Source organism: Talpa europaea (genome assembly GCF_964194135.1).
Source record: "Talpa europaea genome assembly, chromosome: 10".
NCBI lineage: Eukaryota > Metazoa > Chordata > Mammalia > Eulipotyphla > Talpidae > Talpa > Talpa europaea.
This window is the reverse complement of record NC_140077.1, coordinates 88,385,295-88,399,789: the sequence shown is the minus strand read 5'-3', so window position 1 is coordinate 88,399,789 and position 14,495 is coordinate 88,385,295. Positions and strand designations below refer to the sequence as shown.

The 14,495-nt window shown below is 42.4% G+C and overlaps 1 protein-coding gene across 4 annotated transcripts in view; it reads left to right on the top strand.

Moving 5' to 3' along the window:
• The window catches only part of MARK1 (microtubule affinity regulating kinase 1), a gene marked incomplete at both ends in the record, with an annotated part of 87,264 nt that extends 73,061 nt beyond the window's left edge, over positions 1 to 14,203 (top strand). For 2 of the 4 annotated variants that reach the window (XM_084246157.1, XM_084246156.1), the window contains 8 exons: positions 1,812 to 1,911; positions 2,364 to 2,476; positions 4,869 to 5,022; positions 5,313 to 5,506; positions 5,780 to 5,880; positions 7,041 to 7,205; positions 8,116 to 8,367; positions 13,849 to 14,203. In XM_084246157.1, coding sequence (XP_084102283.1) covers positions 1,812 to 1,911; positions 2,364 to 2,476; positions 4,869 to 5,022; positions 5,313 to 5,506; positions 5,780 to 5,880; positions 7,041 to 7,205; positions 8,116 to 8,367; positions 13,849 to 14,203 — 1,434 coding nt within the window. Of the gene's footprint in view, positions 1 to 1,811; positions 1,912 to 2,363; positions 2,477 to 4,868; positions 5,023 to 5,312; positions 5,507 to 5,779; positions 5,881 to 7,040; positions 7,209 to 8,115; positions 8,368 to 11,613; positions 11,659 to 13,848 lie in introns of all 4 variants that reach the window. The other 2 variants (XM_084246155.1, XM_084246154.1) reach the window with 2 other exon arrangements.
• Positions 14,204 to 14,495: the final 292 nt, after the last annotated feature.

The window sequence follows — 14,495 nt, the reverse complement described above, 5'->3', positions numbered from 1 at the left end:
AGGTTTCTTTTGAGCTGCGGAATGAGGTATCACAGTGTTTGCTGAACATGTCTGTTTGGATGTTGCCCAGACCTCAAACTCATCTTGTCTAAAACTGAGCTTCTGTCCCCATCCAGTCTGCTTTCCTTTCTGAGCTTGGTTTCCCAGTAAATAGTATCAGCTTTGACTCAGTAGTATAACCAGGCACCTGGGCTTCATCTTTGGTTTCTCTGGGCTCTCGCCTCTCCCCACTTCTGTAGTATTTGTGTGGGGTTTTGGTGGTGTTGTTATTGACGAATAATCAGACTATTACTTACTGGAAGGCTATTAAACACACAAGACTGAAAATGGCGTTGCACTTGCTTACGACAGGTGGACCTTGAGTGTGCACATGACACACATGAGTGTTCTGGGGACCTGGGCTGCAGGGATTGCAGACCAGAGTTGACGAAGTTATTTTCACTCAGGAAGAATGTCATGAAGGCATAAAGTGGTTCAGTAGTGGATGGTTTTCTTTACCATCCATGCATAATTCTACCCTGAATTCCACTACACTACATGGAAGTGCAGGGACATTGCAGAATATGATGGGCCTATATAATATAGTCTTTAGCCAGTTATCATTAAGCTAATGAATGGTTGCTGATGATCAGTGGTGCATTTCTCGTAAGAGTCTGGTTCATCCTTTATAGTATGTTTTAGGTGCCATCGTCATAACAACAGAAAGTGAATAAAGTATTCTCAGTGAATCTACAAACAGTAAAGCATCAAAGCCTTCTATGGACATTTTATAAGTGCATTTTACATTGCAAGTCCTATTGATTTTCTCTAGCCAAATATTGAAAAGGCCTTTCTTCTATTGCCACTATCTACCTTTATTTCAGACTGGCACCACCTCTCTCTTAGATTCTGGCTAAAGCCGCTTAGGTGGCTTCCAGGTGTCCCAGCCACTCTTTACGTGCTGCCCAGGAGCTGGCATCATGCTCTCCAGAAATAGCCCTTGCCAATGGAAGGAAGACTCCTGACTTGCCCCCTTGATTTTCCACCCACTTCTTGATTCACCACCTGTCTTACTTGCACTGTGGCCCTTGCTTGTACTCACCTTGCTGCCACCCCACCCCAGGGTGGGCACACCCACCACTGTTGACCCCACCGGTGGTGCCTGCATCCATCCCCTCTGCCCGCACCACTCACCTCTTATGCCTCCCTCCAGCTCCTCCTCACTGGTTCACTTTCTTACTTACTCTTCCAGAATCTCATTTCTCATTCACTTAGGATCTACCGTTTATAATTCTCACTCCATTAGTTGTTTTCAAACTCTTCACATTGTAACTTAAATTTCAGAACTACTCTCAACCTCTGTATTCTCTGAGTTGCCCTTACTGATCAGCCCTCATTTCCATTCCCCAGATCTGTTTTAATAACTGTTGGTTTCAAAATAACAGGTTTATATTTGATTGAGGGCCAGGAGAAAAAAAATAAATAACCTCTTCACTAAACTTAAATGTGAAAAGTACAAAGTGGAATTTAAGGTCTCAGGAGATTTCATTTTCAAATGTGAAAACATTTTTTTAGAGGAAGACAGACAGCAGGCTACCTTGAGTAGATACGAGAGGGATGATGGTCATGGTCACCACTACACACCTGAGCATGTCCCTAGGTCCCATGGCTAATCCTGGGCCTGCTGATCAACTATAACAGTAATTTTAGTTTGAGAATGTCACCTGATTCTTGTTGAGTGACCCAGTAAGCTTTACATGTACTACAATGGAGCTCAAATAAATGTGTGGATGTGCTAATTGACCAAATGTGACATAGTGTTTATTTCCCAGCAAATAATGAAAGATCGATGGATGAATGTTGGTCATGAGGAGGAGGAATTAAAGCCATATACTGAGCCTGAAGCGGACTTCAATGACACAAAAAGAATAGGTGAGTAAACGCTGTGAGAGGCAGTGTGCCTCGGTCGTAAGTAGGGCAGCCTGCCTTCAGATCAGGCAGCCGTGATGGTTAAGAGATGAGAGAAACCACTCCGTGAGAAGCTGAGGGTGTGTTGAGTGAGAGAGAGAGAGAATGAATGTCATTGATAGACATTAACTGTGTCTCTGGCTGGACAAAGAAACTCAGCTCAGGAACGTGCTGGTGGCGATGAGAAGTGGACTAGGCATAGAGCCCCTGTGTGTATCGTTTCTATACAAAAAATTGTGAGCTACAGTAGCTGTGAAGTTTCAGTATGCTAGTAATGCAGACATTTTTATAATTAATACTATAAAGTTTCAGAACTTCATATTCATATCTGATGTTGATCGACTTACCCATTTTCCCTGGTTTTTTAACTAACAGACCCATTTTCATAAAATTTGCATTTTTTTTTAAATTTCTAGACATCATGGTGACCATGGGTTTTGCACGAGATGAGATAAATGACGCCTTAATAAATCAGAAATATGATGAAGTCATGGCTACTTACATCCTACTAGGTAGAAAACCACCAGAAGTAAGTTTTTCACCTTTTTCAACTAATGTAAATTTTTTCTTAATCTAAATGACAGCTAAGTGTAACATAATGCTAGTAGACATATTCTATGTGGTATCAAAAATACCTAATAACCCTAATGTTCTGTTTATTAGACTCCAAAGTTCAAGATACTAAGTTTTAAATCAACTTTGTTTCCAAGTGAGAGTGAGTCTGTCCTGGAGAGCAGGGCTCGAGTCCCGATCGGCTGTCAGTGCCATTCAGTGTCTCATCTTTGGGGAGGCCATACCCCCAGAGTTGTGCGTCCAAATGCAACCGCCAGACCAGAGGGCATATGGTTGTTCTAGGTATACAGAAAAGACAGTGACTGAAGGGAGAGGGACTGGCAGCATTTAAAACAAAATGTGTGTTTTGAATGATGTTTTTGTAGGTGGGAACCCAAGGAAAGATTATTTTGCCTTGTGGAGTATCAGGTGCCTTTGATACATTCAGTGGAGAATTCTCAAGGAGAGATTTAGTCTAAGGAGAACAATTCAGGAAATAACTATGCAAATGGTGTGTGAACCATTTAAGCATACGATCCTTTGGGACAACAAATATAAAGGTAGAAATTTAGAGTAAAGAACAGCCCACAATATGGACAGTTAATTGAAAATTCGACATCTCTGGGAGGCATTTTACGGAACAGGCGGAAATTATTTACAATTAGGTAGTGACCAGTGAGGCAGCAGTCAGCTGGCATGGACTGACACGCTGAGTGCTGCCAGTGGACACTTTGGCAGTTTTTGAGGGCAGGTGGGCATGAACAGGGTGCCATGGTAGGGCATGTGACCTGACTCAGTGTGTGTGCAGGTCCTGGAACTCATGGGAGGATGGACACTTCCAAGGAACAATTCACATGAGGCAAGCCATGGGAAATGAGGCCTGGGAGACCATTGGAATTCCAGCACAGGGGACTGGTTTAAAAGTTGTATTTGCCAAGATGGGAAAAGAGGGATTCCAGGGGAAAGAGCAGACATTTGCTCAATTTGGGGTGTCTGTCCAGTGGGTGTTGGGACACAGCTCTGTCTCTGGAGCGAGTGCTGTGAACAGCATTAACAGGTCTGGGAGTTGTCAGAACACAGCAGATGTGCTGGCAACTGTTCTAAGGATGTCACACACAGGAATTCACCTAATACTCTCAACTGCCCTCCAGGGCAGGTGGGGCAGGTACTATTATTACAGCAGAGGAGAGGGTCTTCCCCAGAGACATTACCAGCAGAGAAGTGATAGCAAAGTAGTCATGTCAAGAGGAGAAATGGGATCTTGAAGATGTGGAAAATGTGCAAATGCTTATTTCTAAAGTCTTTGAGCTGCTTCCTCTTAGATTTCATTTCTGAGATATTTAATTTTCCCATTAATTTAGAATTTAAAGGAAACACTAATTCTACAAGTATGCAGCCCAGCCCAGTAGTGAATTATCATGAAGTATGAGTTGTATTGAATGTAGTTTAATACATGCAGTGAGCCCACTGCAAGCTGTAAGGCCCTACCCTCTGGAGTCAGGTTGACCGGGTGCGTGGCCTCACCCCACCACACCCCATACAGCCCCTGACTAACTCTGTGACTTAGGCAGTTGGCTGATTACTCTGTTCCTCAGTTTCCTAATCTATAAAATGAGGATGGGATGTAAGGGCACCTACCACTTAGGGTCATGTGGAGGGTTCAATGAATTAGTATTTCTAAAATCTTACGCTATCACTCTGTGCTCTGGATTAGCCATTCTTTGTTATAATATTTATCATCAGTATTAATCTACTATTTATCATTAATGACTCACAATTGAATCTAGATCTCCCACTGATACACCAGTAATTCAGGCAAAGGCTTGCTAGCAACAAACAGGTTCGTGTTACAGAGAGGGTGGTGGTTTGTCAACATAGTTTATTTAGCCTGCTTAGTTCTAAGTGGATATGCTTTCTTGATCAGAGCCAATACACCAAATTTTGTTTTGTAAATATGGTGATGAAAGCAAAAGAAAACAAAAGGGCTATGTGTGTGTGAAGTTAAAAGTTGAGTTTCATTGTAAGTTTGCATCTTGACTTGGCCCAAGTTAGGGGTCCCCCAGCTGCCCCAGGACTGCCCCAGCCTCAGTTTGTCCATCTGTAAAATGCAGGCTCATAAATTGCAGGTTTGTTAAATGGTTAAACAAAGTACAACACAGAAAACTTTCTAGTGTTCTGACTACACTCAGAGCTCTGAACTGCATGCATGTGATAATGAAGTGAGCACCACAGGGACAGGGTCCTTTTCTGTCAGCCAACTTGCCGACTGTCATTCTTATATAAGCTCTGATCACTCCATGTGTAGCTTGAATAGAACACAAAATCAGGTGTGTACGTTGTTTCCCCAACCGTGTTTTGTCTTCTTGCAGTTTGAAGGCGGGGAGTCCTTGTCCAGTGCAAACTTGTGCCAACGCTCCCGGCCCAGTAGTGACTTGAATAACAGTACCCTCCAGTCGCCCGCCCACCTGAAGGTCCAGCGGAGCATCTCTGCGAATCAGAAGCAGCGGCGGTTTAGTGACCACGGTGGGGAAAAGTCGAAGACTTGAAAAGACAGTGCGATGCCTCCCTAATTTGTATTTCTTAAGCGTTAGGCGTTTGCTTCCTTACGTGCTGGGGTCATCCCTGTCGTCACAGCTGTACAGAGTTGACCCATATGTGCCATCCTTTTCCAGGGACTGACCCCATTTTTGAAATCAAAGAGTTTAATCTGAGTGGCAAATAGGCAAATAAGGATATTTTAATACAGTTTTTGTTCATGAGAAGAAAATGTGTCAATTGTCTTTCAGCTCATCATGCCTTTTTTTCGGCTACAGCTGGCCCGTCCATCCCCCCTGCTGTGTCGTACACCAAAAGGCCGCAGGCCAACAGCGTGGAGAGTGAGCAGCAGGAGGAGTGGGACAGGGACGTGGCTCGCAAACTCGGCAGCACGGCAGGCGGATCAAAGAGCCAGATGACAACCAGCCCGCTTGTAGGGCCAGAGCGGAAAAAGTCTTCAACAATGCCAAGTGTGAGTAAAGTCTAGTGTGTTGTAATTTTTTGTAGGTGGTTGTTGTCAGAACTTTTTTTTATGATTTTTTTGAAGATCTTTATCTTTTTTATAATTTTCAAGGGAATCGTTCGCTGAATGAACATGCAGAAGGGGACCAAATTCCTCATAAATGCATGAAAAAAATGAAATATGTATTCTGAAAATAACATATAACCTCCCCACAGGATGGTACATTAAACTTTGCTGCAACTACAGTCACAATTTTAAAATGTCCTTTTCTTCCTCCTTAAGAACAATGTGTATCCCGGAGGCAGCATGGCCAGGAGGAACACATACGTCTGTGAAAGGACCACAGACCGATACTCGGCCTTGCAGAATGGCAAAGACAGCAGGTAGGTCAGTGCCAGGCGGTTCTAGTTGGTGCCCCTGCAGAAACCCTGCAGCTGAGCAGCCTCCAGGAAAAGAAAGGCAGCGTCATTAGAAGCATTTCCCCTGCTGACCCAGTGTGAAAGGATGGGAAAATATTTCAGGGAAAACAGGTGGCAAATCTCCTAACCTGTGAATTTCCCAATAAATCTGATAATAACTTTTTCTCCATAACACAGCAGACCATCCATGCTACACGAATCCTCCCTGCTCTCTTACGCCTGCTGCTTCCCTCTCCCCTCCCCTCAGGCCATTACAGTTCCCAAACATGAAGGCTTTATTTCCCTTCCTTTGAAGAAACGTGACCATCCCAACTGATCACTGAAAACCATACAGTTCTCAAAGTATTTTAGTTTTAAAAATGATAAACAATATTATTTAAAAATTTTAGCTTCATGACTTGTAGAGTATAATCATGAATATATACAAAGGACAAGGAGTTTATTTTCTTAGTTCTACCCCTTGTCACTTCAGCAGACTGGACAGACTATTCTTACTTTGATTTCCTCTCTGTTAATAAACATGAAAAGGAAATGTTATTGTAAGACACAGAATAGTAATGTACCTCCCTGGGACAGGAGATGCTTTGGCTAGAAAGAGAGTTGGGAATTGATTTCTGACTCCCTGTTTTCCATCTACTAAGTGCTACTTGGCAGCCCATTCAGCTACAGCAGTTAAAGTATTGATTGATGATATGATCTAACAGTGTTTTGATGGTATTTATAGAGAGAGTATTTCTGCTGTAATTCTGAATTTGTATTGTGTGGTGTCCGGTGACCCACAGCAAAAGTGAAAATATCTTTCTTGAAAAGTGAAAAATGTCTCCAGTCATAATCAGTTTGTCATAAAGATAATTTTATACCTTCTCAGAGTCACATAAAAAGAGCAAGTATGTGTGAGATCTTTTCCTTGGCAGGTGGTAACAAACTGACCCTGTACATTTTTTGACAAGAATATTGTTTTGTTAGTCCTAGGTAATGCCATTCACGTTCATTTCTTTAAGTATTTCAGTCATGGAAGATGGTAGTTAATTTAGATTTTTACAAATCTATTTCCTAAGTTTTAGTAAACTGCAACTTGTCTTGTGTTTGCCTGTTCTTGGTCTCGCCACCCTTCACGTGGAAAGCCTCACGGAGATGTCCGCCAGTAGCGTATCTTCTACAGGCTCTGCAGTGGCTTGCACTGGCCCCTCGGCACGACCCCGCCACCAGAAGTCCATGTCCGCCTCTGGTCATCCTATTAAAGTCACACTGCCAACCATCAAAGATGGCTCTGAAGCTTACCGGCCCAGGTAGTGCTCTGGAGGCATTGCATTTTGTTTGCTGTTAAAACTTTTTAAAGATATTTCACCAGATGGAAGAACGTGACAGTAACCACCCCATAGTGTTTCTGAAAAGATTCATAAAGAAAAGTTGAATTCTAAATAAACTTGCTATATCCCTGGTATCAGTAACATTGCCTATAATTTAAGTCATTTTCGACAGGAAGTCTCTGTAAGGATCTAATTTTAAATCCTTCTCTAAAGATCCCTGCCTCACTTCTCATTTAATTCAGTGTTTTATGATTTAAAAACAAAACCACTGTACTGGGAGTTGAGATCCTAGGTTAATTGTCCTGGCTCCAGCTCATCGCTGGCCTTTAATCAAGCTGGCCTTTGGGTCAGTGAAACAGCCATGCCCAAGGAGCCCTGTCAGGTGCAGAGTTGTGTGACTGCTTTTCTAGTATTTGTCTATGTTGGAAACATTTTGATGGCTGGTTTGTTAGTCACATCTGGTGGCATCCTATGGCATTGTGCTGTCATCAAGGCCCACATTATAAATAGGAAATGACTCTATTCAAAGGCTTCTGGATAAACAGTAAAGCCCGCCTTTCACATTGCTGAAATATGTCAGCCCAGAGAATGGTAAACAGGAATTGGACGCAGCACCCTGGCCAGGCATCCCTGGTCGCGGAGGACATACCTTTGTGTCCCTGTTTTGGTGACTACTTCATCTGTAGCAAATACGTTTTTATAAAAGCCTTTTAATTTGAAATTGAAACATCATCCCACACTGTTGACAGCGAGGGCGATGACCCCATGCCGTGGCTTTCTCTGAGGGTGACAGACAAAAGAGGGCTGGAAAAAAGGGGGCCCCTAGGATTTTGGTCAAGTGAACGCTGGCCCGTCATCACTCTGAACCTCTCTTCCCCGGCCCCCGCAGCACGACGCAGAGAGTGCCGGCCGCCTCCCCGTCTGCCCACAGTATTAGCGCCAGCACCCCGGACCGGACCCGCTTCCCACGCGGGAGCTCCAGCCGCAGCACCTTCCACGGGGAGCAGCTCCGCGAGCGCCGCAGCGCAGCCTACAACGGGCCGCCCGCCTCGCCCTCCCACGAGACTGGAGCCTTCGCACATGCCCGGAGGGGCACGTCCACCGGCCTCATCAGCAAGTTGACGTCCAAGTTCGTCCGCAGGTCAGTGCCATGCATGTGGTGGTGGTTTCCTCTAGGGGTTACAGAGGAAACTTGCTTTTTATCTTTACTCTTTGTGGTGGTTTTCCAGAATGACGTCATGACATTTCTTTCTAACAGCTCTTTACATGAGGTTGGGGGGGAAAAATAATCCAGTAAGACTTAAAATCCTATTCTGTAACAGAAAGAAGATGGGCAAAATGAGAGTTTAAAAATTCTATAAAATAGAATGGAAAGAATGCAATTTGACATCAAAAATGTGTTTTCAACAAAAATTTTATCCCCTGCTGGAAAAGCCTTAGTTTTGAGAAAGGAATGCCTAATACAAATTTACATTTATCCTTCAGATATCTCTTATGAATACTTAAATTGTTCACTAATATAGTTTGCCCACTTTTCTCCCTGATAAAAAGCTTAGGTTCAATAGTGACAGGTTGCTTACATGCGTTAGCGTCAGAATCTTAACATGCAAACGTAGGAAACACAAAGTGAATACAAGTACGGTAAACTTGTGAACTAGTAAAGTAGTAAAACTATATTCTTGTCTAAAAAGCAAACAAGGATGCACAAGACAAATGATACATGTTGCTGAACACAACAAGGTTTGCTGCAGACGGGATAGCCCATGAGGTTCTCTGCCATTAATGAAGACTTGGAGTCTAAATTATTTGCAGCAGGAGGAGGCTGGAGAGTCCCATCAAGAGCAGCTCTGCCTTTCACTCTCCTAGCCCAAGCTTTTATTGAAGATACGAACAAAGGAACAAGAAAGTAGCATGCAATTAATAAGTTACTGCTGAAAACAAGTTTTCCTGGTTAGTGAGGAACATGCGCACAAGCCAGTATGTCCTCAGAGAACAGGAGTCAGTTCTGGGAAGAAGTTCTGTTTGCAGAACTTCTTACATCCTGGAACTTCATCTGCAGAGTAAACAGGTGTTCTCCAAGAACTCCAGCTCCCTTTAGGGCAGCAGGCTCCCAACAAAGGTTGATGCAAGTTTGGCCGATCACTAGTCCTAACAGCCTGTGGAAGTGCCTGACAAGCAAAGTGCAGTGTGGTGCAGAGTGGGGACCTGGCACACGATGGCGTCTGTGTCCCCAGATGCCCACAGATGTGTGATTGTGGGTGAGCAAGGGGCTGCGTGCTGGAGGAGCCCCAGGAGGCAGGAGGAAGGGGAGGCCCTGCCCTGCAGGATGATTTGGGTAGAGCCTTAAATGATGGATAGGAAATTGTCATTCTAACTTTACAAAGTATTAATAAAATACTTAATTTTAATGTGATTTAGTGTTCCTAGGATTTCAAAGAGTGGGTGTGGAAAAGAGAAACAGCACTTTAGTTTCCTGCCTTTTCTGAAGCTATTTATGGACTCCATTCAGGGATCAGTTGGCCCCGGATCATGCAGCTGAGCTTAAAACTTACAATCCTCAAATGCAGCTTCTGCTTCTAACCATATTAATGGTTCTATACCCTTTGGCCAATAGCCATGCAATAGCCATGTGCTCAGGAAAAGACCTAGCAGCTCCCCTCCAGAGTCAGCACGAGAGGACAGCAGTGCTGGGACAAGCCAGGCCAGTGGGTTCTGTTGCTGGAACCTGACTGACTGACTACTGAAGGTCTTGTGAAAAGCTGGTGATTTCTCTCTAGTTGAATCAAGATTCATTTTAAAGGGAAGGAAGACAGGTTTGGAGTATAATGCTTGATTACTAATTACACATTAGACATTGTGCAAAATCATGCTCTTTGCTTGGCAATAAAAGCTTAGGTTCTGGAGGGAACATCCTTATTAAGAGCAGGGACCAGAAGTCAGGGCAGAATGTCAAGGCAAACTATAAATAGGACAGAAAAGTCCACTGCAGTATGCGCCTTCCTGTTAAAGGAGTTTCATCTTGCCAGCAGGAACCAGCAACAGGGCTCTCTTTCTTGCCCAGATGATGGATGGACAGACTGCCCTTCCCTTGCCATCCGTACATCCTGTGGAACTGAACATGTGCTTTTCACGCTAGGCCAGCTCAAGAGTGCCTGTATTTATTTCAGTGTGCTAGAATAAAATAGATTTCTATAGGTGGCATTGAATTTTTAATGTATTTCCCAATGAAATTGCCAGTTATTAAAAAGAGACATTTAAGAAGACATTTTATCATCCTTTTTAATCCAGTAGGAAAGTGGTTTTCACAGTTTATTTGTCAAAAAAGGCCTATAGTTAAAAACGCTGAGGAGCATAAGGCATTCATATTTTTAACTATCAGTTAAAGCTTTATAGCTTCGAGTGTGGATATGTTTATTAATTTGGGAAATGAAGAAAGTAACACTGACTTTATTTCTCTTGTATTCATTTTATATAAATAATATAAATGTTTCAGGAATAGTTGACATTAAGAAAACATTCACTTCAGGGTTCTAATTGGTTATTTTCCCAGTCGTTTAATCATATTTCACTCTATCACAAGTCATCTCTCGCTATATTTAAACTGCTTTATAACTTGATACCCCATGTAGATATTTAATTACATCTGACAGTAACAAAGTAGTTAAAATTTTGGTGGACTTCAAAAATATTGATCGCATTCAACGCAAGCCCAGAGTTAGTAAAGTTTTCCTGCTTTAATTTCATAGGTGAATATCCAGGTAAGATTATTGTTTCTGTTTAAGACTGAAATCATGTTTTTAGACACACCTGCTGGATGGGCTGTTGATTTGATGAAATAATTACTATGTGCATGAATCACTGGCATAACTTCTGAAATGAGTTAAATGCTTATTTAAAATTTGGTGTATGTTTTTAGAAATACTGATGTTTCAAGCTATATTTCTAGCTACAAGGTTAACTTACATAGCTTCTAAATTGAACTACTAGAATTATATATATATTTAATAACAAATATGAACTTGAATCTTGGCTATTGATTATTATTATTATTAAATGGCTTTAACTTCAGATCGAATTAAATTAAACCAAAAAATAAATTAGACCTTTAAAATCATGACTGGGAATTGGAAAATCAAATAGTTTTCAAAAAGAATCCTGAACTTTTGGCCTAGCATCTCCTCTGTGCCAGTACCCACTGGATGCTCCAGAAATGATAGTTCAATGTGCTTATGACGAAAAATGTAAGCAATAGTATCAGACTGGCCAGTCATGGAAAACTGCCATGCTAGAAGTTTGCTCACGTTGATTGCAAAGTCATTTTAGAGGTAGGTTTTCTTGAGGTGTTTTTTACTTTACCATTAAATCTCAACTTTCATTTTATTTTGAGGGATCCGAATGAAGGCGAAGCCAGTGGCCGAACAGACACCTCAAGGTAAGGAGCCAATGTTAGTGCCTGGCTGCCGGGCTGTGAAAACATGGAGTACAGAACTGATAACTAGGTTGCATGTGTGTTTGGAGTTTTCTTATTAGGATAGGGTGTCCTCACGTTGACTAGCGCTTAATGAAGTTTAAGTTAATTCACTTGAAGTTTGTGTTCTATAAATGTTATTTGCAATTAAGTGCTTTGTAAAGAGATCACCTCTCTGTGCTGTAAAGTATGTCTTTACAGAAAACATCGTAGATTAAAATAAAACAAGCCTTTTCTCACTAACATGATGTAACTAAGCTCTTCTCAGTTACTCAGACCAGAAAACACAGAACGCGGAGGTGAACAAAAACTTAGGAAGAATTGATAATAATGATGCTTTTCAGTGAGTAAGCACTGGTGGGCACATTTTAAAACTTTCACCCCATGTACAAATGCAAAACATGGTTTGGGGTCTCCTGTGTTGTTTTTCTGGCACCAGGCATCCAACCCAAGCTCGGTGAGGGCCCTTTGGGTGGCTGGGTGAGACAGATGGCTGAGCCTCACCCTAGGGCTTGGGGTTCATTTTGCATTTCTTGGAAGTTTGCAGGTGATGCTGGCGCTGCTGGCCCGGAGCACGCTGAGGGTGTTTAGCACTTGAGTTCCTGTTCCCAAGAGGGGAACCTAAGAAAGGGCAGGGTTCTGTGCTGAATGTGCATGGCATGGAGGGATCTGATATGCAGCTGAAGCAGAGGTCTGGGGTGCCGCGGCATGGGGTGCATGAGCAAAAGGAGTCAGAAAAGATGTGGAATAAATACTCTCTGTCCTTACTAAATAGCTTTTGGGAATTTATTGTCTCTACTTATTTCTTGTTTTCTCTAGCTGGCATAATTAGAAGATTTTGGAGGCTCAGACACCTAGACTACAAGAATGAAAGCATACATATAAACTATAGACATAACAATTCTTACATAAAAATGTATACATAAATATATACTATGTAATATTACAAAACATTCATAAATATATAGCAGATTATAAACTTCTTTCAAAGTATATAATTTTTTTAAATCACATACAAGTGAAGATGGGATAGCAAGTTAGAATCCCAACAGCTATAGGTGGTTCACTGTCAACAAATTTAATTCTAGGGTCTTCTGAATTATAAGTGAGCTATTCATTTTACCTTCCTATGATAATTTGAAATAAGTCTTCTGGTTCAAGATTAGTAAGGCTAATCGTTTCACAAGAATGCGTTGATCTTCTTTGTGCCAACACAGCCCTAGAACCTGATGTGTATCAGTGAACAAAGCAGACAAACTCCTTTCCCTCCAGGAATTTACAACCTAGTGGTAAATTCTGAAAATCATTAGCCTTACTAATGCTCATTTTTTATGAGCATTTTCCCTGCTGCACAGGGAAAATGAGGCAGAGTAACAAAGGGCTGACCCAGCCAGGGCAGGAGTTGGGGTTGTGACAGGGCTTTTAGGGTCCACCTCATGGGGAAGTAAGTGGAGATTCGGAGGAGCAAGGAGTGAGCTGGCAGGAAAGACCCTCCTGGCAGAGGCAGCAGCCTATGCGAAAGCCTGAAGCAAGAACATACCCATGTTTGGGGATAACACGGGGGCCAGCATGACTTGATGGGAGTGAGCGGGAGGATAGTGATGGGCTGGGGGCAGGTGTTGGTCCTCAGTCCTCCCTTGGGGGACCTGCCATTCTCCCTACATTACAGTGACCCCTATCTCAGGATTAGCAGGTATAAATAATCCCTCTGAGGTCATTCTGACTCCCCTTGTCCCCAGTCTTTCTCCTACCCAAAAAAGACAGAAGAAAGGAAAAGTTAGGTTGATGTTTCAAAAATGTGTATTCACAAGTAAAGTATAAGTGGTTCCTGTTTTATATGGAAGTGCAGAAAAATGGAGATTCAGCTTTTGCAAATTTAAACAGGACCTTTTCGCTTTCACCTGCGAACTTGTTCCTCACAAATATATTTAATAAGCTAGTTAGAGTGAATAGAAGTCAGAAGAGATGGTGTCATGGGGTCTGTCTTTGTTACAGCCAGACCACAGCAGCCGCAGCATCTGCCCAGAGGCCTCAAGAGTTGGGCGGGCTTGTTAGGCACGTGACCACGACCACTGAAATTTTGTAAGTGTGTTTTGATTTCTTTGCTGAGTGGAAATTTTGTTTTCATTCTTTCCCTGTGCTCTCTTCTTCCAGAAGCACATCAGGAGAACCAAAGGAAAGAGACAAGGAAGAGAGCAAAGACTCCAAGCCACGCTCCTTGCGGTTCACGTGGAGCATGAAGACCACTAGCTCAATGGACCCCAATGACATGATGAGGGAAATCCGCAAAGTGCTGGATGCAAATAACTGTGATTATGAACAGAAAGAGAGGTTCTTGCTTTTCTGTGTCCACGGCGACGCTAGACAGGACAGCCTCGTGCAGTGGGAGATGGAAGTCTGCAAGTTGCCACGTCTGTCACTTAACGGGGTGCGCTTCAAGCGAATATCGGGGACATCTATTGCCTTTAAGAACATTGCATCAAAAATAGCAAATGAGCTTAAACTGTAAAGAAACTCAAATTTACAGGATCAGGGAAGACCATCCATATATGAGGTCCAGTTTTTGAATGTACTGGCAACGCCTATGTGATTGGCCTGTGAACCCCCACGTAGAATGCCCTTAATGCAATAAGGTTATACATAGTTATGAACTGTAAAATTAAAGTCAGTACGAACTATAATAAATATCTGTAGCTAAAAAGTAGGTTCACATGTACAGGTAAGTATATTGTGTATTTTGTTCATTTTCTGTTCATAGAATTGTATAATAAAACAAATGATTGCTTAAAAACTTGTATAGT